Source organism: Phocoena phocoena, chromosome 10, assembly GCF_963924675.1.
Source record: "Phocoena phocoena chromosome 10, mPhoPho1.1, whole genome shotgun sequence".
Classification (NCBI taxonomy): domain Eukaryota; kingdom Metazoa; phylum Chordata; class Mammalia; order Artiodactyla; family Phocoenidae; genus Phocoena; species Phocoena phocoena.
The window spans coordinates 48679522-48705920 of NC_089228.1; the positions used below are offsets into that span (position 1 = coordinate 48679522).

At 44.7% G+C, this 26399-nt stretch overlaps 1 protein-coding gene across 1 annotated transcript in view; it reads right to left on the reverse strand.

Moving 5' to 3' along the window:
* Nucleotides 1-26399, reverse strand: part of ITGA9 (integrin subunit alpha 9) — a 350005-nt gene that overhangs the window by 126588 nt on the left and 197018 nt on the right. The window contains exon 18 of the mRNA XM_065885198.1: nucleotides 3042-3192. Within this exon, the coding sequence (XP_065741270.1) occupies nucleotides 3042-3192 (151 nt within the window). The remainder of the gene's footprint in view (nucleotides 1-3041; nucleotides 3193-26399) is intronic.

Sequence of the window (26399 nt, forward strand, 5' to 3'; positions counted from 1 at the left end):
TCCCCAACCAGGGATCTAACACAGGCCCCCTGCAGTGGAAGCATGGAGTCTTAAGCACTGGACTGCCAGGGAAGTCCCCATAACACATATTTTGATTCTGTCATTACCTTCTTGGTTTCATTATAATATTTCCTTATCCCACTCAAAACCTTTATTTTTGCTTCTCTCTCAGCCCATTCCCTTTTCTTCTCAGTCTGTTGCTCTTCTATCTGATCATTTGCTGCGTTCATTTTTTTCTTGAATTTTACTAAAAACAAAAGCAGACGCTCAGTAAAATTTACTTTTATTTTCTATTAATAGTCTTTTAAAAGGTATGCTTTCCCTCTGTATCTGGAGGTATACTTTTCTTACTTAATGTGCTAGAACCTTTTGGTAGGGCCCATGTTGGTTCTGGTAGGTGGATCATGGTGGGTGGGCCCTCTCCTGTCTCCCTCATTACCCGCCTGCATGCCGTTAAAACCTTCCTCTGAGCTGAGTGATGCCATTTATATTCCCCAGTTGCTTAACTTTGCAGTTGTGGTTGTAGTCACAGGAAGGGAATATTTTTTCTCTATTATTCCTTCTCCTGCTACACTGAGGGCCATCTCACCCATCTGCTTTTCTAGCCAGTCCTGCCTCTGCAGCAGCTACATGATATAATGTCTCTGTGCCCTGCCACCTTTACTGGACTAATGCCCACCACATCCTGAAGAGCCCGATACCCTGTCAACTTTCTGCCAAATTGAAACCTAGTGTCCCCTGTGCCAAAGGTTTTAAAGGTTGCTGGGACTCAATGCCAAAGAGATAAAAATGTGCTCTCATTGGCCCCATGATCAGTTACAGTAGCTAGTGACACACCTGTGTCCTTCTCACATGTGTCGTCCTTGACTGACCAGAGTCCCCTCGTCCAGGATGTCAGGGAGGCTACTCACCACCGCCCCCAGTGGTCAGTGATGATGACAGGGTGGAAATGGTGCTCCCCTTCAACTTCAAGGGGGGACAGTTCTGCTGAGCGATTTATGCTCTAGGGCATTCCCCCACCTCTTTCCACCCCACAACCCAGACCAAGGCTGGATTTTACACCCTTACTCAGCCCTTTCTGCCCCAACCTGCTTCCCACACTTCTTTTCTCCTGAGAACATTCCTCCAATAAATCAGGTGCACCTGGATCACATGCAGTAAGGAGGGAATGGGAAAATGTATGTAAAACCCGTGGTGTATAACACATGGTCAATAAATGCTACTTCCCATTACCCAAATAATTATGATTATGGATATAACCATTTGCTCATACTAATCTCTGTAGAAGACATTCATCATAATATTATTTAAAAGAGAATAAAATTGGAAATAATCTAAATATCCAATAGTAGGAATTCATAGGCAATCCATACTATATCCTATGATAGAATATTATACAGTCTCCAAGCCAAAAAGAAAAACATGGTGAAGGGAAGTAAAGCAAGATGCAGGAGGCTACTTAGTTTATAAATTATACCACCAAGTCCTATGTACTAACAGAGTGGGGCAAGCTCTGAGCTTCCTAGCAGACAACAGAGACAACGAAGCTTAGTTGGTTATAAGGATGACTGTGTCCACAGATATGAACAAGCCAAAATGCTCTGGAAAAGCACAGCTATTCCTAATTCTGAGGCAAAGAGGAAGTTCTCCCATGGGTCCTGAGTGACAGGAATACATTCAATGCGATGACCCAGTCACCAGCCACATCCTCTTAGTTACCATAAAGGTGAGTTCCACAGGTCTGGTCCCTGAGTGAACCCCCCTCCCCCCATCCACCCTCCTACGCCCCACAAGAAGACCCATCACAGACATGACATTCTGTAAAAGAGATTCGGTGCACAGCCAGGTAATAGAACCCTGAAGATTCTTGGCTCCCTCTGGACTGGGCTTAAATCAGGGACAATTTTGGGGGTGTAGAAGTGGCTGGAAAGCATGCTCTTCTTGCATTCAATGCCTCTGTGGCCTCCCCTACCCTGTAGCTCCAGAAGCTACAGAGCATCAGAGATTCTAACATGACCGCTTGGGATGTTCTTGAAGCGCCTTTCAGGATGTCTCCATATGCCAGCTGCCCCCTAAGCCAGGCAGGGTTGGCACAGTCCTGTCCAAACAACTGAGCCTAGCAGGACCTGTGCCTGGACAGAGGCTGCCCACCGCCCGAAGGCACACCAAGCGCTCACCTGTGGTCAGGGCCAAGGTTTCCCTTGGAAAGTGATTCCGGCTCCATTTTTACACAGACATCAAGGCGCTGCAGTTCAAATCTGTGAACACTTTGAAAAGCTGCAAAACTTCCCATCGGAACAGCTGCCCACAGTCAGACAACCACCAGGTAGAAGTCAGTCTATCCGAGTCCACTCATTCCTCCTGCCACCTACGTTTGAGACCCATTACACTTTCTTCCCCAAAGTGGTTCACTGAGGGGGATTATGGGACCAGAGAGAATCCCAGCTCCTTTTTCCTTTCTGAGTCATGCTATTTAAACGCCAATCATGCAAATAAATTAAATCGCTCTTTAAAACTCACTCAATTCATGGAAATAATTTAATTTCCTCAATTCACTAAAATATCTCAGGACTAAATCAATATGCCAAAGCAGAGGCAGATGTTCATGACCCTCGAATGGAAAACATCAAGGGCACCATTGGTGATAATGTGTATGATAAGCAGTGATCTGTTCTCATTTCTTATCTGGTTTTTCACAACAACTACTGACCTACAGTGGGAATATTCTAGAACATGCGTGTGCCGGAGATGATGACTGTATCATCTCAGAGAAGGGGCCAGACATAAAACTGTGCAGAGAGGGTTTCACAAGAGAGAAGGGATGGGAAACTGGGAAACAGTGTGAGATTTGGATACGACTCTGATGCATCGTGGGTATTTACGGTTTCTTTGGCTTTTACCAACAATGCTTTCTAAGTTCAGGAGGAAAAAATTATAATTCCAAGCGATCCTCCACATAAAGGAATAACCTCTGCAGAATCACTGCATATTCCAAGGCACGATGAAAGTCAGCAAATGCACTAGATGTGGGTCCTTCTTACCTTCTGCCACATGTTGATGAAGAAGAGCTCCCGGGAAACGTTGAAGGACACGTTGGCATCATAGGCATCGTCCCCGAGGTTGGAGATGGAGATGTTTAGGGAGATATTCTTCACAGCCCCCATAGCTAGATACGGGGTTCTGTCATCAACACTGCAAGGAAATATGAACAGCAATAAGTGTTCTGAAGCTTTCACTGATATAACATGAGGCTTCAGGGGATAGCTGAAAGTGGGGGCAGAAACTCTACTGGGATCAGAACTACAAGTCCCAGGAAGCCCAGTAACTAGCCATGCGTCCTGGGGCACTCAGTCAGCCCCCATGGGCCTCAGCTTCGTCATCTAAGCACGGGGAGTTCTATGGTCCTGTGTTGCCTAACTCACTAAGCTGTCCTGTAGCTCATGTGAAATCTAGCGCATCCAACTTGGAAAATTATAAGACATTTAATAACCTATACATGGAATTTGGTCATATAGTAATTCATTCAAATATTTCTGAGCACCTACTACATGCCAATCACTACTCTACGTGCTAGAGAAAGCAGTGAACAAAAGAGAGTTCTTGCTTTCCTGTAGCTTCAAGGAGACAAAAAACACATACACAAAGAAGCAAACATACAGGTCAGATTGTGATGAGAGCAACGGAGAAAACTTACAAAAGGTAAGAAGGATAGAGGACACCAGATTTGGAGGGAGAGTGGGGTGCAATTTTAAATAGGCTGATCAGGGAAGCTTCACTGATGAGGTGACCTCTCAGTAGAAATTGGAAGAAAGAAAGAGAGCAAGATACCCAGATATCTGAGAACTAGCAAAGGAAAAGTTGTGTCTGGTGTTTTCAAGGGCAGCAAGGAGACCCGTGTGACCGGAGAGGAGTGAGTAAGGGGCAGAGTGGGAGGAAATGGGCTTAGAGGTGAAGGGAGTAGGGGTGGGCAGACCACGCATTGTGGGCCATCCCTAGGCCCATGGTTTGCCTCTGAGACAGGAGCTCCTGCAGGCCTCTGAGCAGGGCATGGTGTGACCTGACTTCAATGTTTAAAGGCTCACTGGATGTGATGTGAACAGTCTGGAGTGAGTGATTGCGGGGGGCGGGGGAAGGAGAGAGCTTGGTTTGAAGGTACTTGTAATAATTCAGGTGTAAGAAGATGGCAGCCCAGACCACAATGTAGAAGCTGAGGTCATATTCTGGATGTCTCAAAGGCTGTACCAACAGATTTTGCTTATGGATTGGATGAACGGAAGAGGGGTCACTTATTGAGATGGGAAAGACCATGGGTATAGAAGGTCAGCAGAGAAAATCCAAATGCCTATTGGGTTTTTAAGAAGAGATGCTGAGATAGTTGGATGTAAGGGTCTAGAGTGGAAGGAGGGATCAGGGTTGGAGGTATGCATTTGGGTGGACTAGAAATGATCACTAGGGAATGCATGTAACTAGAGAAGGGGGTCTCATGTTTAGGAGCTAAAGATGACAAGGAGCCAGCAAAGGAGACTGAAAAAGAGTGGCTAAGGAGATGGGAGGAAAACCAAGAGAGACAGTCTCCAAGCAGCCACATGCTTCAAGAAAGGAGTAATCAGTTTTGTCAAATGTGGTAATCTAACATGAGGAATTAGAACTGGCCACTGGAATTAGCCATCTGGAGGCCATTGGTGATCTTGATAAGAACTGCTGAAGTGCAGTGACAGGGATGATCGGAGTTGGTCTGAGAGAGGTAGGAGGAGAAGAAATGGAAACAATAAGCACAGCTGACTCTTTGGAGGAATTTTTCTATAAAGGAAAGCAGAGAAATAGGATTGACAGCTGGTGGGGGAAGTGGGCTCAAGGGAATTGTTTTTTTCTTTTCAGATGGGAATTATCATGGCATATTTACATGATCACAGGAAGGATCTACTAGGCAGGGGACAATTAATAAAGACATGACAGGGCACAGCTGCTGGATGGCCTGGTGAACAAACGGAGGGGCAGGCCTCAGCTGGTACGAAGTGAGAAAGTGGAGCGCATGGCCCAGATGCATCAGTAGAAGGGTGGCAGGAACAAATGAAAGTTCCCCTGTGATTGCTTCCACTTTGCAGTGAAATAGAAGCAGCGTCAAAGACTGGGAAGGGAGAGGGGGAGAGGGGAATATTTGAAGGGTGAGGAGATGGAGGGAAATGGCAGCCCAGGAGAGCGGGGGAGTGAATGGACCATCAACAGGATGAGGATGATGGTGGTGAGGATGATGACAAGGATGAAGATGCACGTGAGGCTGATGATTATTAGATAATGTGAGTTTTGGACAAAATAAATTCACACTGGAGGCCGATCTTTGACTGGCCAGCCAGTTAGTGGCAGATGTCATCAAGCATATGAGGGTTTGAGTAACGGACAGTTGTTACTTTTGGCCCCTCAGCATCCTGACACGTTTTTGTTTGGGGGGAATCTCAAGAGAGGTGGAAGAACTATCAGCAGAAAAGGGGCAGACCCTCCCTCTGCCCTTCTCTTGGTCATTCAAGTGTGGGCACTTAACTAAGTGCAGTCACGTGATCTAAGGGTGGTCAAGTGGCCTCAGTGTGGGGGGTGGAGGCTGCCAACTGGGGCCACGAATTTTGAGGGCTGCCCAATGACACCAGGGCCCTCTGAGATCATCTGAGGTGGTTGCAGAGGAGTTGAGAGCCCAGGGTTGGCATCCTGGGCTAAGCCTTGCCTCTCCGTCCTGCCTAGGCTCTGAACCAACCCATATCCTTCCAATAAATTCCTTTTCCACTTAAATTAACAAGCACATGTTTATTGTTGTTTGTAACCATTAATACAGCATGAAAAAGAAGAGAACTCTCCAAAATCTCAGTAGGCTATAAAACTTTGAAATATGCATTTTTGTGGGGGAGGGGATCATCATTACCCATCCATGAAGAGAGAACCTCACTCTCCTGCATGCCTGGCACGTCAACAAGAATAACGTGCAATGAGAGATCTGATGGCCTTGGTTTTGGAAGCAAGAGCTCTGAGGAGCCAAACAAGATGTGAAAAATTAACTTGGAGAAAAGTTTCAAATTCTTGAATGGCCTCCAGTAAATGAAGACCCTGACCTCAACCTATTGTGGCAATTATTTATTATTGTTGGCCATTTTCATTTTAAACAATTGATGGGTTATTTCTGTCCTCCTGTTTGCTTTTTTAAGATTAAAGAAGTAATTCTCAGGCCTTGAAGAGTTATGAGAGAGCATTAGCCTTGCGTTATCTCAAGAAGGAATTGCCTAAGCACCCACAAGTAGCCTCAGAAAGTATCCATAGTTTCCAAATGAAATATTAAGCAGAGAGACAAGACAGAAAAGCCCAGGACCATGGGGCAGGGGCTGCCTGCTCACTCCAGTTTTGTCATTCATATGATCAGCCTCCTTCCCTTGTGTGTAAACGGCAAGGGATCAGGCCAGGGATGTCTAATCTTCTGCCGGCCCCTAAAGCCTCTGTCACTTAATCAGGCAGCAAGGTCATTCCCAGGTTTTCAAAGTCAAATAAGGCAAACATGGCTCTATGATTAAGGGAAGCCAGGGACCTTCCAGGGCTGAAAGCAAACTCAGACGTTTTAACAAAAGAAGCCTCAAAGCTGTTTTCACTCTTTCTTCACATCTGAAAAGTCCACGTGCAAAACAGTAGATCTCTGCTTCCAAAGCTATTCTTAGAAATGAAATGCAATGTAGTTTGCCTGGTGCTGGGTACTTTCAAACAAGTTGTCCTGAAACCTTCAACAGCATGACAGCATGAAAAGTTCCTGATGTCAGCTGTATTTTTACAGATGAGGAAATCGAGATGCAGGGAGATAAGGTAGTCAAGTTGCTGAGCTTAGAACTCAGTGCCTCCTGTGCCTTCAAAGCCCGTCCCTCTCCACCATTGCCTGCGTTCTCCAGCCCCTCGCCTGTCACACCCTTAGGATGCCCTTTCTGGTCTCCTGTCTGGGTGAAATAAATCTCCCTATTATGAGCTTCTTCAGCCCCAGGGATCCACCAGCCCTTCGTGGCATTTCCCAAGGTTGTCATGACATATTTATTTGTGTGGCTGTTTGATTAAGGATGATCTCTCTCCCCACTAGGATCTAGGCACAAGGGGGCAGGGACTTCTGTCTGGTTTTGCTCATCATTGAACCCTCAGGGATAGAATGGTGCCTGGCACACAGTAGGTGCTCAACAAACCCTTGCTGAATGAATGAATGGCATGCATGACCTCCCCACAACAGATCATGAGTTCAATCTTTACATTTACAGGTGAAGATGCCAAGCCCCCCACAGGGGAGTCTACTCTGATCAAGGTCACCAGGCCATGGAGGTGCTATGCTGGAGCTGGTGCCAAACTTCCTTCATCATGAAGGCTGTCTGAGCTACAACTCTTATATAATCTCCAGCTCAGCCAGGAAGGGCTTTGGCAAGAAATGTCATTTAATGACATCTGAAAAAAACAGGATTCCGTGAAGACCAACCTCTCGGACGGGACTGCTAAAAGAGTAAAACAATGAGGCGCAGTGTTTTTGTGCTAAACATTCCACGGGTGCTTTCTGATTTATTGAAGAACAATCTTTCTAATTTTCAAGGCATTTTAGTCTCTGAGAAATTTTCCCATTAATTCTAATTTGATTCTGCAGTCTTTTTTTTTTTTTTTTTTTTTTTTTTGGCGGTATGCGGGCCTCTCACTGTTGTGGCCTCTCCCGTTGCGGAGCACAGGCTCTGGACACGCAGGCTCAGCGACCATAGCTCACGGGCCCAGCTGCTCTGCGGCATGTGGGATCTTCCCGGACCGGGGCACGAACCCGCGTCCCCTGCATTGGCAGGCGGACTCTCAACCACTGCGCCACCAGGGAAGCCCGATTCTGCAGTCTTTTAAGTGGGTCAGATTTCTATGTACACCAATGACTCTGGTGTACTTTTATATGAAAGGCATGATTACTCACTAGCATAAGGTACAAACTGTACAGTTTCTATAAAGTTTATCTTACAGCACACATACAGCCTGCTGGAAACATCTTGCTCATGTTTTATCAAAAATAATAAATATAACTGTTCTAATACATCTTACAGCAGCTGTTTGTGAATGTGTTGGGTTTATATTGAAGTTTAGTGCCAATTCATTCAATACTCCAAATGTCAGATGCTGCTACGGGCATCTTAGTGGTCGTGTGGTACCTGAGGATCACTGTAGAAACTGTACTTTGACCTCACTCATTACTGTACATTAAAAACACATACCATTCAAAGTTCCTTATTGGGTAAATGCAATACATTTCCATACCAAATCATCCTATGCTGAACCATTAAAGGTCACTAAAGCAAATTCTTCCTTTTCTACCATCACAGAAACAGTTTTATGCAGATAATTCTTTGGTGAAGATACTAAGGAAAGAAACTAAAGCAGCTAAATTGGTGTTTAATAATTTTCTATTAGATCATTTTAGACCTTCCTTATAAAGTTTATAAAGATATAAACAATGACCTTATTTAAATAACTTGTGGTTATAATCTATCTTTTACAGAATATAATACTTTTATTTTCTTTTGCTGCTAGTTTAAATTTAGCCTGAGTAAAGGATGCTAAGACAGGGGTTAAGTCAAGCACATTCTAGTCAACTGTATTTGAGTTCACAAAACTTCCTGTTATACTGTCATTAAGACTGACATTATACTTATGAACCACAACTATATTTGATAATGACAACTAGGGTAATACTACAGGGCAGCCAAATCCACCTACTCTTTCCTTTCCTGCCTTCCTCCTTCCATCCTCCCTCCCTTCCTCTTTCTAATCATTTATCCATCCATCACTTTTTAAAACTACCTTCTCAATTTAGGCACCAAGGATACAGGTTCCAGCCCTCAAGGAATTCACAGTCTAGTGAAGGAAACAAACATGTGCGACATAAGTTAATGTCAATATGTGCTACCTGCCGACCCTTAGGGGTAAGCAAACATCCTTATGAGACCCTTACGAGACCCTGTATGTGATGAGAGGACAAAGAAGGGACTCTGCAGGGACAGTGGGGTTAGGGGAGGGCCATCGGGGATATTACACAAAGTATTATCAAGGAAGTGAACCATGAATCCTACAATTAATGGAATGATAGCCCTGTCAACAAAAATTTGGCTAAGACCGATTTTCCACACCCACACACACTGGTTTCTCCATTCACGGAAATCATATTAAAAAGGACACTGTGAAGCAGAACATGTTCTCCCATAGGAGAAATGTCAAAATCGGGGGCCACATTCCTGAGTAAGGATTCAGCATCCAACAAATCACAGATATCCTCAACAATGTGCCATAAAAGCAGTGACATAAATTATAGCCACTGTAATTTAAAATCATAAACAATTCCTAGTCTTAAAAATGAGCAGACATCATAAAATCAGAAATGGAACTTGACAGCTGGATGGGGACTCACTTGAGTCATCATTTTGCAGATAAAGGCCAGAATTAACCACTTCCCTGAGGCCACACAGAAGATAGTGGCAGAGCCAGGCAGTCCTCCTAACTCCTGGGCCAGCAATTCTCCCTGTGTGCCATTGCTCCTAAAGTACATAAAAATACAACTAAACGGTATAAAAGTTACATAACACTTATTCGGGTATAGGATGAGAAATGAAATCGTAGTTGCCTTCTTACCATTTAGAATATTTAGAATACTGCGTGGTGTCATCTCTTTACAAAAGCTATTGCGAGTGCTTATTTTTCCTCTTGACAATTTTCCTTGAAATTGGTGGAGGCATTCAGGATGACTCCAGATGCCTTCAGCAGCTATGCTGGACAATCTCCCTCTTGGCACTTTGTTGACAACTATCATAGCTTTTCAACTTTTAGTGCTTAAAATTACAAACATGAAAAAACCCACATAAAATCACAGTTGTTCATCAGATGTCTTCCTATGAGGAATATGAGCACAAGGCACCAAATAAATTATTATGTGAAGGAGATGCACCATGAAGCTGATAAGACAAGTCGTGACAAAAGAACAGGTGCAGTATAAGAGGCAAGAGAAATCCAGAGCAAAGAAATCACTGTAGACGGACGTTGCTGTAAGAAGTTCCCTGAGAGATGTAGAAAATGAGCAAATTTTAAAGGATGAGGAGCAAATGGGGGGACAGACAAATAGGAAGGACATTCCAGGCAGAGAAAAAAGTAAACAAAAGATAAAGGGATGGAAGTGACTCAGAAATAACATGGAAAGAGGCAGGAAAAGGACATTCTTAGCAATAAGATGAGTAGGAGGACAATATTGACAGAATGTGTAGGCTGTGTCCAGATTCCCATGGACCTTGAATGTCAGAGTGCTGAGTTTATCCTCTAGGCCAGTAAACTTAACAGTTATCTTGAGTCACCAATGCCAGGTGTGTTGCAAATAATTTGTTAATAAATAATAAGGCACCAAAGTGAAGGTATTGCAAAACGTAGTAGGCTATGTATGGGTGGTTCTGCTCCCGTCCCTGGGGGTCTTATCTCTAGAGCCTCCAAGGCTGCAATTCCATCTGCCAGCATCCCCATCTTTTGCCGGAGGACCTTTTGCTACAGGCCAGTTAAATGCCTTAGAATTAAGCCCCTGACATTCCCTGTAGCAGCCCTCAAACAATGACTGATGAGAACTGGTGTATAATTACCCCAGCTCTCTCATCTACTAAGTGAGACAACATAGTATGTTCTAGACCTGTGCTGTCAGATATGGTAGCCACTGGTCACATGTGCCTTTCAAGCACTGGAAATGCGGCAGGTCTGAATTAGTGTAAAATACACACCAGATTTCGAGGACTTAGTGCAATAAAACAAAAAAGGATTTAAAAATCTCAATCAGGGCTTCCCTGGTGGCGCAGTGGTTGAGAGTCCGCCTGCCGATGCAGGGGACACGGGTTCGTGCCCTGGTCCGGGAAGATCCCACATGCTGCAGAGCGGCTAGGCCCGTGAGCCACGGCCGCTGAGCCTGTGCGTCCGGAGCCTGTGCTCTGCAACGGGAGAGGCCACAACAGTGACAGGCCCGTGTACCGCAAAAAAAAAAAAAAAAAAAAAACCCTCAATCATTGCTTTTAGTATTAATTACGTTTAAATGATTTTTGATACACTAAATAAAATTTTTCGCACCAGTTCCACTTTAATTTTTCAATGTGGCTACCAGAAAGTTTAAAAAGTTTAAAGCCTATTGGTCAGCACTGTTCTAGATTCTCAGCAAATTCTATGTATTGTACTTTTAGCATATAATATGGTTGTCTGTAATTAAGTTTCAATGGCACAGATTTGCTCATGTTACTTGCAAAATAGAGGTCTAGGGAAAATAAACTGGGGTAAAAATAAAATTGAGTATTTAAAGACATAAAATTGATAATATTTAGCTCCTGAAACTCACTTGCTTATGAAATGCTGTAGTGAATATTGTAAAATTAAAAAAAAAAAGGTGTCCCACATATGTACTTTTCTGCCCCAGAAGATAATTTTGACTTTTACCAAAATGTGATGCCCCAAGTTGTACACTGGGCAGGGGAACCTCATTGGTTACATGTGATGTGGTGCGAAAAGGAGGTAAACCACACAGATCTAGGCCATGAGGAATGTCCTGAGTTGTCGCATCTGTGCAATGAAGGAAGAATTTATGTGCCAGCTCCAGTCACTGGTTGAGGGATGATGTGGGAAAGGGAGAGCATCTATTCCCAGCACCTCTGGCCTGCTACCTGGACTGCTACCCGGTGGGTAGAGTAGGCAGAGAGATGCAGTTCTGGGAGCCGGACGCCAGGCCAGCACATAAGGGTAAAGGGATTTGACAGCGTTGACAGTGCCTGTGGTGGGGCCCTATGCCAGCTTTATGACCTGGTGAATAAGGCCTGTTTCTGGCAGGTCAGATCAGTTAATCCTGTTATCTCTGACCATCTGAAAGGGGCTCCAGGCCTTCAAGAAACCCCACTCCACCCCTTGTGATCCACATCCTGTTCACTTTCCTTCTCATGCCACTGTCACAAGGATCCACCTCAGGTGCCATAGTCTCCGTTTCTTCCCATGGTTCCAGGAAACATAGGTATGGGTGAATGAACACACCCCTAACCCAGGGCTGACCGCCACTGGGTTGCACCAGGGGCACTGTTCTGGTTGTCTATGCCTGGTGACTGCTTCTAAAAGGTAGGTATGCCTGCTGTGCAGGTTGTTAACTATTTTTAATATTGTCCCTGCCCTAAACCAGTGCACCTTAAGGTAAGTCACATAGCACACCACCCTTGCTGAATCTGAGGAGTATATATTTCTGAGCTTCCCCAGGCAATTCACTTTGGGGAGAATAACTAGGGACCAATTAGAGAAGACACAAATGGCAGCAAGCACAAATTTCTGAACCCATTTTTGCAGGGCAGGCACTCTATAAGGGGCTGTCCTTGGCTTCGCAACCCAGGAAGGCAGCTGTCAATACCTCCAAGGCGCAAGTGTTGACGCCACTTTGTCCTAGAATGTCATTACGGTGATTGGTCTTCAGCCTCTGTTCACCTCTACAGGATGAGAGTTTTTACAGTCAAGCCTACTGCTGCATCTGAGAGTTGCTTCAAAGCCCCTGAGATTCTTCATTACAGAAGCACTTGCATTCAAAGAGCCAGACTGGAGGCCTCGCCTCTGTGACACTCCTTAGCAATCTATACAAAACTGTATAAACCCATTCTCAAAATCCCAACATTTTTATGTCTCCAAAGGAAAAAGCTGCCAACATCAGCCTTTAGAGGTAAGAAGCCACTGGGAATGCCTTCACCATATTCTGTACACATAGAATATTATGAAGGCTAAGCCATGTCCTGGGGAGTAAATGATAAAAACATCTCCAAGTCAGACGTGGAGTGATACACACAGTTTTGTAAGATCAAAGTTGAGGGACTCATGGTCTTTTAAAGCTGAAAAGGACTTCAGAATTGATTATAGAGCAATCTCCTCCCTATTTTGCAATGACATTGAGTACCAAGTGATATAAGTGACTTAGGAACTTATTGGGTAATTAGTGGTAGTACCAGTTTACCTAATGGAAGTGCCAGGATTCAAACACACTGTATCAGTCAGGGTGCAGCTAGCAAAACAGAGTCCATGCCAGGTAGTTCACTGGAAGAGATTAAAACGGGGAACTAGGAACAAAGGTGCCAGAAGAGCCAAAAGAGAAAACAAGGGGAGATGAGGAAAACCAGAGATTAGAAGTAACTATTATCCATGAAGCTGGAGGGACTGAGGGAGAAGGTTGTGACCAGAGCTGGGACTGCCAAGAAGAGGCTGAGACCACAGAGGGGACGTAGCTATTACCAGAGATGCTGCATGAAGTGGGTGGGGTTGGGAGAAATACCTCTTCTCCTTCTCCCTCCCTTCAGCCTCTCAACGGTGCTCTCATTGGCCAAACTTAACAGGAAGTCTGTTGGCAAAGGAGCCTGGGAAATGTAGTTTTTCAGAGTCAGGCTCCTATGAACAGAGCAAAGAAAGGTGGGGAACAGATAAATGCACTATGTTTTTAGATTCTTAGTCCTTTACTCTCAGCTTGCAATAAGTTAGGGAAGCTATCCTTTCCCCAATTTTCATGTGATGGAACTCTGGACAAGGAAACCTTGAGTTCCAGCAAGGGACTACAAAGGATTCAGTCCCCACGGAATGTTCCAGTGTAAGCTCCAAAGTTCCTCCTTCCTACAGGGATGGGAATTGTTTTTGTATTGCTAGCTCATTTTGGTTAGTTTTACTTTGTTAGTTAGTTACTTAGTTTAATAGTTTTACTGCCTATTCCTATAGAACTCACTGAAACATCAAAGTATATAGAATCCAAATACCAATTTTCACTGCCATGAAAAGTCATTAAAGTTTCCTGATTTTGAAGGTTCTAGCTATTGTGGCAAACATTTAGGAATTTATTTTATTAACTAAGACCACCAAAAAAGATATCACTTTTTTTTTTTGGTAAAAACATATTTTTTGGTCAAAAGAATCACCAAGAAATGCCCAAAAAAGATACTGTACCTAAAATGTACACTTTGGAATAGATTTAAGAAATCAAATCTAATCTTGTTTTATATTTTAATATACTCTAGAATGGTAGGAGCTGTTATTTTTGCCCAACTATTCATCCTGTCCTGTGGTTATCGTACAGCTGGCCCCACAAAAGCCCAGGCCAGGGGAAACTTCCTGTGGTTTACAGCCTCACCCCACAATCATCTGATCTAACCCATTTGATGATCCTCATACCGACCAGCTCAGGATCCCCTTATTTTATAACCTGCAACCTACTCTGCTTTGTTCAAAACTCAGTGCCACGTCAGGGACCCACCTGCTTCTCAGGTGTGCCCAACGCACATAGCTCTGTCACCACTCAGCTTCTCCTCCTGACTTTGGTTTCCCTGGATACACACCCCAGTCACCTGGCTGGGCTGCAGCTGAATCCCTGGGTCACTTACACAGGTTGTCCCAGACCCCCACCACCATCTATCTGGGCATTTGTCTACTTTCAAATACACTTAAAAAAAATCTAAACAGCAACAATCTACATTAATTAATTTCTGCTTTTGTTTTAAATCTATAATTTTAAGGAGCTTTAGTATTCATATTGTTTATATCCTCAAAAACTGCATAAACCAATAATACTCTGTTAAACAGAATATGCTATCTGTACGGGTGTAGGTTTCAACCTTCTCCAATAGTGGGCTATTATACATAGAGTTTGAGATGTGCTTCACATCTTGCCATGCTTTATAAATCCCTTCTAATCATGCAAAACAGACTCACATGGCTGTTAACTCCAGACAGAGATCACGGGGCACCTCTGTAAGGCATGTCAACTAAAGTTTACAGAGGGTCAGGGAAATGATTCCTGGGAGTGAATTTCTGCTTTGAAAACCACTTATGTGAAATCAGAAATACCTCTATCTCCCTCATACGTACCCCCTTTGGATGGTTTTATGCTCATAAAGTAAGAGAAAAGTATTTACTAAGGTGATCTGAACTAAAATAGTGGTTTCCTTAGCAACATTCAGATCGTTCATGTAAATATGTGTTACTTAAAAAAAAAAAACAACATGTCCATATATCCTCACTGATTTTGCTAGCATCAATGTGGCCCCAGCTCTGGCTCATTTAATAACTCATTTAGTTATAGAATCAGTATTTGCTTCAAAGGCTACCTTCTTTCTAACAAGGCAGACATGAGAAGCCCGAGGGCCCTCCCTGCCCCTCCAAGAAGCTTAGGTTCCCTCCTCCTGCCCCATCTGCTTAACTGTGAAAAGAACTGCTGGTTTCCAGCGAACAGAGGAATTCAAATCCTCATCAGCCTCGACTTGAGGAGTAGTTTCCGGAATCACTAAATCTTACAACATCTGGAACAAATCAGGTTCACCAACTATAACAACTGGATTAAAGACAAAGAGTACTTTGGGGGGCAGAGGAATTCCCCAAATTTGCGGGCTGCCCAGAGGTCTGATGTCATGACGGGGATGGTGTGCAGCAATGGATGACCTGACCAGCAGCGGCCCAGTGCCACCCTGCACCACACACACCGCCCGTTAAACTCAGCCACCATGCATTTAAAATGCAAGAAGTGAACCTGCACTTCATGACGCTGGCAGGCCAGACAACTCAAGAGAGCCCAAGTCGGCAGGGCCACCGTGGTCCCTCCACAAATAACTCTGTCATGGCCATCATTTTTCCCTGTTTCTAGCTCAAGAACCAAATGGGGGATGTAAAAGGTCACAGACAATGAAGTGTATTGAAATTACAAGCCTCCCTGATTTGGAAACTTCTTCCTGTGAGGTGAGCAGTCATAGGGGCTAGAGCAAAGTGGCTCTTCCCACCTGGGTCCCCAAAGGTAGAAACAAGAATAGACACTCCAGACGCAGCACTTCAAACAACCACATATGTGCCCATTTGTGCACAAAGTGGCTACCACATTCACCACGATGCCCAGTTTCTCTGCTTTGGGCCTGAAGTGTTGGTTTTCTTGAGCTCATCAAAGCTGTGATAGACAGTTACCCGTGTCTTTAACAAACCCAAACAAGGAATGAATGTTTACTTCATCACCAGTGTATCATAGATGCTGGGAGCTACAGGGTCCGGGAAATACTTCCTCCAGCGGCTTCTAGGTTTGACCCCACGTTAAAAAAAGAGAAAAATGTATAATAATATGACACAGGCCTTATAATAAAGTCTCAGTTCTGGATATTATAATAAAAATCTTTTGTCTATTCCGGTAAGCAGAGCAAAAGGTTTGTTTCTCCAACATGTATCTTTTCCCCAAATCAGGGAAAACTTCTAGAACAGGGGTTTTTAACCTGTTTTTGTCACCAGATACTCTTGGAAGTCTAGTGAAGTGAATGGACCCCTTTTCAAAATGTTTTTAAATGCATAAAATGAAAAATAGAGTTATAAAAAAACCAGCTATACAGTGATAATTATGTTTAAAAATATGGGTTTTTAAAATAACACTGAATAATAAGGTTTGGCGGTAGATCACATAGCTACCATAACTTTGAAGTAGAGATAAATGTGAATGATATTTTGAAATATGTACAACATTGTAACTTGATGTGAAAATATCAGTGATTTCTATGTGTGACAGTCACAGGTCCTGCTAATGTTATTCTGTTTTGTCGTCTACATTGACAATTGACTATGATGGTAAAATTTACTTTGAAGTTAGTGAAAATAAAGCTGTGATTGTTTTCCTATCTAAATTCACAGACCCCATGAATTCAAAGTGCAGACCACCAAGAGGATATGAACCCATATCCTCAGGTTAGGAACCTGTGTCCTACGGCAAGTGAGAGGGAGGGACTAACTCAGTGCTGATGAGTCACCAGTGATGATGAGAGGCCAGGTGAAGGGAGGGATGGACAGCATGCTTAGCCTCCGACATCAGGAGGAAAAGGAAGACGTGCATTTCTGAAAGGTGTAGAATAAGAGATTTGTAACTGCTGTTGGTTTCCTTCATCTCAATCCTACTCTTCCAGGTCTACCATGATCCATCTTTAAAATCGACGAACCTGGGGAAGCTGGACAGAGAGGTGCGTAAATGAGAATTTTCTCCTTCTTGGCTCAGGAGGTTAAATGAATCGTGTTCTTCCACACAAAGAACAATTTTCTTCCAGAAAAAAAATATGAAAACTTGGGATTTCCCTGGTGGTGCAGTGGTGAAGAATCTGCCTGCCAATGCAGGGGACGTGGGTTCGATCCCTGTCTGGGAAGATCCCACATGCCGTGGAGCAACTAAGCTTCTGTGCCACAACTACTGAGCCTGTGCTCTAGAGCCTGTGAGCCACAACTACTGAGCGCGTGTGCCACAACTACTGGAGCCCACATGCCTAGAGCCCATGCTCAACAAGAGAAACCACCGCAATGAGAAGCCTGCACACTGCAACGAGAAGAGTAGCCCCCGCTCGCCTCAACTAGAGAAAGCCGCCCACGTGCAGCAATGAAGACCCAACGCAGCCATAAATAAATAAATTTTAAAATATATGAAAACTTAAAAAATGTGTCTTTTTTTTCCCTTGAAGAAACACAATTGTGGACTGAAACAATGGCATTCACCTCCTGTTCAAATCTCATTATCACAGTAAACATTCTCAAAAAAGAGCCAGCGCTCCTGGCCAGGAAGGCTGCTCACTTCACCTGAGCAGCACGTGACTTTTATGCCCTGAGGACTGTATCTGCCCTGGCTCCCACAGGGAGGACATTTTGCAATGAAAGCTGTATCTCACAGGGGGCCCCTCTCCTTTTATCCCTGCGTCTGGATAGTCCTCTTTAAAAACAAAGTCCTGGGGAAGAAGCAACCAGAAGTATTCCTAAAAGACACAAAGTCCCACTCACCCCCTGAAGGGACCTCCTAACTCATCACTCCACAGTCCTGGTTTTTAAAAATCCAAAAACCCTCCAATTCCAAGAGGGCAGATAAAAGCCCACTGGCAACTGTTTTCCCTCACTCATATCTGATAAATACATTGAATTTGGTTTCCTTTTGAAACTCACGGTTCTGAAAAAGATTCAGACTTCCTGGCCAGGAGATCCGAGAAGGAACAGATTGTGAGGTGTGAGCTCTCCAGCATCTCAGGTGAGGTTCCCTGGCAGCAAGGAAGGATTCGGGTGGTTGTGAGGGATGCCACGGGAAGCAGGACTGGAGTGGGGAAGAGTCTATGCAAGTAAGACCAAGGTGGTCTTGGGTACAGTCTAGCCTTGGCCTGATTCACAGGGGGCTCTGGAGCACAAAACACAGCATAGAGTTACTGGCACTTGAGGCAAGAGGCTGGCTTTTTGTACCTTAAATCAGCAGTCATTGGAGAGGGCTGCCCAGGATGGGTGTAACCTCTCAGGCAAGGCGACTTCCACGAGGCAAGGGCCCTTCTCCAGGTAAGAGGAAGGGCAGCTGTGAGCCTTGGCAGGGGACACTTAATGGCAGCTGGGAACGGGGAACCTGTACCATAAAATGATCTGGGCGTGGCACCAACAGCCTCCACCCAGTCTCATCATTTTTGGATCAAGATCACCTGGAATGGAGTCAGGGAGGAAGGCTCATAAAATCTAGAAGTTCTTTACCTAGTACCTTCCCTCTCATGGCAATTGCAATGAGGTGATTTATGGGCCGCTCATGTTCTACCTAAGCCTGTCACCTTGGCCCTGGGAGGAGGGGCAGTGACCTCTGGGGAGAAAGCCAAAGTGGTCTTTGGTTTTCCACCTACCAAGAGAAGCAGGGCCACTTTCTGATTTGCCTGAGGTTATATCAGGTGGCTGTAAACAAATTTGGGAGAGATGCTAATAAGAGGGCATGTCCAAGAAAAATGTGTTTGGGGGAAGATTTACTTCAGAAAACAAAACAACTGTGCATCTTTGGAATTTGGCTTTTCTTCCAGTAACTAAGTCTGCCCCAGGATGGGTGCGTCTAGCATTTGTGGCAAGAGACCAACGCCACAGTCACACAGAATAAACTGCAAAAATCTTAGCAAAAAAAACAAACCAAAACAAAAAAACCCCAACAGCATGTGGCTCCCTGTTTGCTCTTGATCTGAGAGAAGTGAAGGATCCATTTTCTACATTCTTTTGGTAAATCCTTTTCTTAGGTTGAATGTCCAGTGAGAAGGAAAATGATAGCCATATCATTTTGGCCCTGCTGGAAAGATGCTTACGCATAAAACCTCTGATGGTTGGATCTATTTGGAAGCCAAGGAAAATATTAGCAACTACTATTTTCTTAGGTACACCTGTGAGGTAGATCCTCCCTTCCTGGGTGGCTGGGGAGGGAGCTGTGAGCATGGTCCCAGCCTCTTCTATGGTTGCCATGGTTACCCCTCAGCTCTGTCTTCAAGGCTCCTCTACAGATTCCCCATCCTCTTACCATCCAGATGGAAAATCTTGGTTAGTGTCTGCTCAGCAGGGGAAGGGCTGTCCCTGATACCCAATATTCATTGGGATGGATCTCTGCTGCTCAGGTGTGGTAGGGCCTCACACCAAGGCTGGTCCACCCTTTAGAAAACTACAAATCAGATCCTCCCGGAGACAGGAAGGTATTCCCCAAAGTCGTTCCAACTAGTTAGCAGCGCGTCAGAGTGGGAGCAAGAAACAGGCTATTTAAAGACAGAGGCCACAGGTCTAACGGCTAGAACACTGGACTTGGCCTCAGGAACCTCCCAGCAGGTTTTCTTTCCTACCACTGCTACTGAGCTTTCTTTCTGACCTCAGAGAAGTGACTCAAATCCCTGCCTATCAGCTTCTTGTTCTGCATCTGAAATGCTACGCTATCCATGAGAACCACCAACCATGAAGAAGCTTCGAGCTGGGCTTCTTTCCACCCCGCCTGAGTTACTGTGTAGGACAGTGGAGTCACTGTCTGTGCTCCTCCTGGGGCTGGGCTGGAGCCAGGGCTGCAAAGCAGCACAGCTGCTTGGCCCAGCTCCACCCAGGTCCCTCCTGGGATGATGGAGCGGGCAGAGGCCCGATCCTCTCTGCCTGAGATGTGCCGTGGACACTTCCCTCACCTGCCATTGCTGCTATCCTCAGGAAAACAGGAACAAAGCTCCCAGCCCTGTACCTGGCTCATGGGTTTTCACTACAGCCAAATGCCCTTCAGCAGGTGGGTGATACACAGTGCTGCTCGGGAGAGAAGGGGAAACAGAGTAAGTTGCAGAAACATGCAAGAGGAAATCAAGTTACCACAGTAATGGAGAATATTAGGGGTTTGGAAATGCGGAAAGAAAGCATTCCCCACAAGTTAGTGGAAAGAAGCCTGGGTGTCAAAAGGTAGCATGACACTTCTGCTGGAAATTCCAGAATGAATGCATCAACTGAGATTCTTTGAGAAAGTGGGTGTAGAAGACGTCGTCCACGCCCTTGCCACCCGCCTCAGACTGTTTCAAATGATCTTGCTGACTTCCAGCTGCCAGTGTCTGAATCTCTGTAGCTGAGGACCTTTCTTCAGAACCAGACCCGGCTGCTGTCTGTCACAGGCTGGAAGGGCACACCCAAACCCAGAGTAGTGCTCAACCAATGACTCTCCATAGCCGGTGTACAAGCACCCCAGCCCCTTCACCCCTCAGAGACAATAATTTTAAGCTGTGTGCTTCCCACCGTTCCCTAGTGTTTCCCTGCAGGATGAAGATCCAGAATCCCCTGCAGCAGCAGGGTATGATGAGCTGATTGGTAGCCTTTCTCTATTCACATCCTTTGTCTTATGACACATAGCTCCTCCCAGCGGTAAGCACAGTTTATTTCCCCATCCCTTGAATCTGGCTGGCCCTGTGACCTTGCTTTGGCTAACAGAATGTGGCAAAAAGTGAAAACAGACCAGTTTTATAACAGGTCTCATGAGGCCTTGTGCACTGTGTTCTAGATTTTGGACCCCCAAACAGAGACACCTAGCCAACGTGAAGTTGGCTGCAGGTCCATGAAGGAGCCCAGGAGACCAGAAGACCCAAACAGATGAGCCACAGAATCTAGAGCTGAATAAATGGTGGGTTTTCTGAGGCATGAAGTTTGGGGTGATTTGTTACATAGCAATAACTAACTGATACACAGGTGTATGGTGCACCCTACTGGCAGGCTTCCCTGTAAACTTCTTTACTCCTCTACCTTTGTTCCCTGCACTCTCAAATTTACTCTCAAATCCTTGTCTCAAGGTATGCTTTGGAGAGGACTCAAACTCAGACGGGGGGGGGGCCTCTTCCCTTGTGCTTCCAGGGAACTCCCTCATGTTCCCATGATTATAGTGATCACAGTGAATTATAATTACTGTTTTCATGTGTGTTTCCCCTTCTAGACCAAGAGCATCGTGTGCAGTAGTTTGTCCCTATTTGTTTTCACCAAGCCTAGTACATCCATGGCAAGTGCTCCATCGATATTTGCCATATAAATGAATACACCAGCAGCGTATCACTTCTTGTCAGTTGAGTAGAAGTATTCTGGAAAAGTAGTGCACTCTTCAATACCTCTTCCAGTGTGTGAATGGCTCTTTGTTTGCCTTACTCTGTTGGTCACCTTCCCAGGGGGTTACATCTCGCCCTCCGCCTAGGTAACTCCAACAGAAGGACCACCCACACACCCATTCATCCTTGATGTGGTCATGAAATGTGGGGGAGACACCTACTGCCTCCCTAGGGAACCCCCATCAGAGCAAGGGAGAGAGGAGAGCGAGGATGAGGAATCCTACTCTCATTGAAAAGGTTCTATTCATTGGAGCATTTCACCTTTCTTTTAAGAACATACCTTTGAAAAAAACCATTCCTATTTCCAGAGATTCCAGAAACAGCCACTACAAAAGCCAGCTGCTCCCGATCAACTCTGCACTTTTTTGTCCCAGATTTTAGAAAGACAGTGGAGGAAAAAAAATAAATAATGAATCACATGGCTAATATTCTGGTAAGGGCAAAAGTTTTCCAAGATTCTGATCAGCTCCCACTCATCTTCCTTCATAAAATAATAATAATAATAGTGATGATATTACATTTGAGGAAACTGCTGACATACCAGCCACAAGCTCACGGTCAAATCTGAGGCCCTCCAAGGAGAAAAAAGTCCAGCCTACATGTATTAAGAATATCCTGACTCGATGCTTGGACCACCATTTTGGCCCAGCAGGACTGGTGTCTGTGGTCTCCAGTGAGAAAAGCTTTTGAACAGCACCTCACATGTCAGACAGCACAGGGGAAGCATGACTGGGGATGGATGGGAGGCATCTTTGAGGATGGATTTTTTCTACTCATCCACCTCCTTTCTGAATTGGGGCTTTTCACACAGAGGAGGACTTTTCCCCCAGATCCCCAGCCTTGGTCCTTCTGGTCCAGAGCCAGCCTCAGCAACTGAAGCCAGTGTACCGGAAGAGAGCAGGATGCAGAATTGGACACTCCCAGCTTTAATCCCCACCCCCAGCCCCGACCACCATGAGCCCTTGAGCAAGTCACCTGTCTCCCTAAGCCTCTGCGTCCTCCACACTATAAAGAGTGTAATAATACTTACTTCTTAGTGTCACTGACCAGGTTAAATGAAATAATAATGCTAGCTCTCATCTACTGAGTGCTTACTATAAGCCAAGCTTTTGGAAGCACTTAAATATGTTTTAATTCGTTACGTACTCAAAACAACTTTAATAACGTGTTGCTATTATTTCTCCCATTTTACAGAAGAGGAAACAGAGGCACAGAGGTGTGAAGCAACTTGCCCGAGGCTGTGCAGTTGTGCAGACACTACAGTGGACTCTAGCACCTATAGTCCTAGTATAGGGTACCTAGTACATGATGGGAACTCAATAAACAGGGTTCTCTTCCCCTTCATAAAAGAAGACAACTTTACTTCTACCCTATGCTATGCAGTTGATGATTTTGGTCACTGTACCATTTTTAGGAAGGTGAACAATTTGTTTCAAACTCTAAATGGCGCTCTGGGTATAGTGATCCTCCTCTTGAAGGCTGGTTTTTCATGGATGGAGCCACCCATCTCCCAGCCAAGTGTTTTAGGAAATGCACTTGGTCCCCCACCCACACCACAAAAATAGCCTTACTAAGGCTACAACCAGAAGACCATTATATGTGGCCACTAGATGGTTCTTCCAACTTCATATATATTCTTACTGTGCCTTTTTACCTCCCTTAAGAGTTCTTTCACTATTGGAGTTGGCTAGCCAGAAGGCACTGAAATTTCCACTGGTCTCCTATAGGATGCATCAAGGAAAAAATTTTTTTAACTTAACTGCCATAATGTTTATTTCTCTTTTCTTTATCTTAATCACATGTGATATATTCTTAGGTACTGTGAGTAGCCAGACAGATGAAACAAAACATAGTCGCATCATTTTACAAATGGAATTTTCAGTCCTGTTTAAAGAAACTAAACAGCTTCATTCCTATTCCTGGACATTTTGGAAATGGTGTGTTTTGGAACGAGGCTCAAGACCATTGAAGACTGTAGACTTTTAATTGCAGAGTTGGTTGTTTTAAGAGACAACAGGCCTGCCAGAATTCATGCTCTCTGGAGAGAAAAATAAAAACATCTGTGAGTCCCAGTCACAGACAGCATTTCCTGGCTTGATCCCTGGCCACTTGAGGTGACCCAATCACTCCCAGATATCTTTCCCTCTGTTTTCTCAAGACAAAGAATCCTCAGCCTATGGGTACTCTGGCTGCTTCCCACCACAACACCTTGTACTGTGCTGTCTACCCTGTTGTCGGAGGGACTTTTATCTGTTACCCCTTGGCTTCAACCTTATAGTACAGTGGATGACAGCCAACGGGAGAGCTAGGCTCTAAAGACAGCACGAAAAGCAAAAATTCCGTCCAAATTGTCCTTTTGAAGCCCTTGGGGAGGCACCACGGTGGAGATCAACACAATATCTCTCATAAGCCCAACCCTACCCAAGGTGCTCCTGCACTGAGACCAAGGGCGGCCACTCCATGGACCTGAGCCAGGGATGCAGGAACTGAGATGCTAGAGAGAGTAACTGACTCAAAACTCAAGCTGGACCGTACTTTCAGTCAGTGGAATACAGAACCCAATGACCCACACCATCTAAATCTCAATCCCCACCCCCACTCCTCTCTCCCTACCCCTTCAGTGTGCCTACCTGCATTTTTATTAGGTAAAATCCATTCATGCTACAATCCTGCTATACCTCCACTGGCTTCAGGATGAAACCCAAACTCATAGGTGTGTCACAATATAGTGTTTCTCTCTCTCTCTCTCTCTCTCTTTCTCATCTCTTACTGTGTTCTCCTGGCCTGTGTTCAGTATTTTGGCCATAAGCATCTTTGCCACAAGCATTTTTGCAGCAAATATTTTTGCCACATAACTAATTGACCATAAGGCAATTTTGCCATAAAAGATAAAAGAACTGGTTGATTTATATTACATAAATCTAGGCACTCATAACACTCTACACGGTGACAAGGAGACGGGCAGTCTTAAAGCACTGGATGATAACAGCTACATGTGTCGACTTGATTGTAAACATGGTGATAAAACTTACTGGAAGTATGAAATAAGAGAGGGTAAAGCCAGATTGCATACTCTACTAGAAAATAATAACATAGCAGTTTGCAAATCCTTCAGATGTTTTAAGGTGGAGAGTTGAACACACATTTCCCATGAACTTTGGAACATCTATCAATGAACGTGTGACAAGATGCCAGGAACACACAACAGTGTAGAGGCTTTCACAACACAAAGCTCAGTTACAAATGTGCATCTCAGTATTTGGAAACTGATCCCTCTCTTAATGGAGGAAGAAATCTTAGCAAAAAAGAAAAAGTGTGATGCTGAACGGGAAAACAAATCACATTTTAAATGTATTCAAATATTTTGCATTTTGCAATAAAGTCTTTTAATCTTCGTTATTCATTTTTTTTTTTAATTTTTTATTTTTTTTTAATTTTATTTAGTTATGGCTGTGTTGGGTCTTCGTTTCTGTGCGAGGGCTTTCTCTAGTTGTGGCAAGTGCGGGCCACTCTTCATCACGGTGCACGGGCCTCTCACTATCGCGGCCTCTCCTGTTGCGGAGCACAGGCTCCAGCCGTGCAGGCTCAGTAATTGTGGCTCACGGGCCTAGTCGCTCCGCGGCATGTGGGATCTTCCCAGACCAGGGCTCGAACCCATGTCCCCTGCATTGGCAGGCAGACTCTCAACCACTGCGCCACCAGGGAAGCCCCCGTTATTCATTTTTCATGTTCCATTATGTCCTGTTTAATGATGCTCTTTTATTTTTTATCTTTTACAGGAGAATTGCCTTATAGCCAATTAGTCACATGGTGAAAATGCCTGCAGCAAAAAGTCTTGTGGCAAAGATGTTTACAGCAGAGAAGCTCATGGCAAAAATACCTCCTGACCGACTCCTTCACTCCAGATGCCTGCAGATCTGCATGGGAATCCTGCCCTCCACGCCTCTGTGCCTCTGCTCACATTTTCCCTCTGCCCCGAATGTCTGGACGCATTGCCTTTAATTCCTCCTCTTGGAAGCTGTTCCAGGGCCCCATGATGACCCATCTACCTACCTCTCTTCCAGCACTGACCAGGCACTGACAGCACCCAGCTGTCCTCTCCCACCACATTGGGCATCCTGGGAGAGCGGGGGCCCATATTTCTTCCCTGACTTGAACAATAAAGAAATGTACATCCCATCCCTGGCAGTAAGGAATCAAGAAAGTTACACAATAACCAGAACAGCTTACTCCTGGTTCAAGCTACCAAGCCTTCCTTTGACAACCAAATTCAGATCTTGGCTTCCAGGAGCAGTTTACTGACTGTGCCTTCCCTCTCTGTGTGCCTGGCTCTGTGCAAAGATCTGGGGAAATTCAAAGTAATGTAAACCCTGGGCTTGGTTTTGTATCGCTACTTAGCCAATTACCAGTTAATGTTTCTCTGATGGCTCCCTTGGGGACATTTATGGGCCCAAGAGTATAATGAAGGTTTGTTTAATGGCGGATTCAGCCAAAAGGCTATTTTGAGAGACCAAGGGGCCTCCTGGGAAATAACTCATCCTAGGGAGATGCTCAGAGCTTTGGTCCAAGGACGTTACTTCGGAGATTTGGAAAATCTCCTCCAACAGTCTCTAGGTCTCATGTCTTAGTTGCAGGAAGATGGAATTGCAAGAAAGGCTGAAATAGTCCTGAAAATTATAAGGCACCAGGAAAGCGACACAGAGACCCTGTTCTTTATGTGGTATAATAGATTGCATTATGGTTCCAATTTTCACCCCTCCCTAAATTTGCCTCCTTTGCTGTATGACTGCAGTTCTCCTCGCTAAAAGGGCACAGAACAATAGTTCCCAGTCCCTTGACTTTGAGACTGGTTATATGACTTGCTGTGACCAGTGGAATAAAGCTGAAGTAAGAATGCACCAGCTCTGAACCTAGGCCTTGAGAGTTATCGCATGTTTCTGCTTGCCCTCTTGCACCGGTGCCATGCTA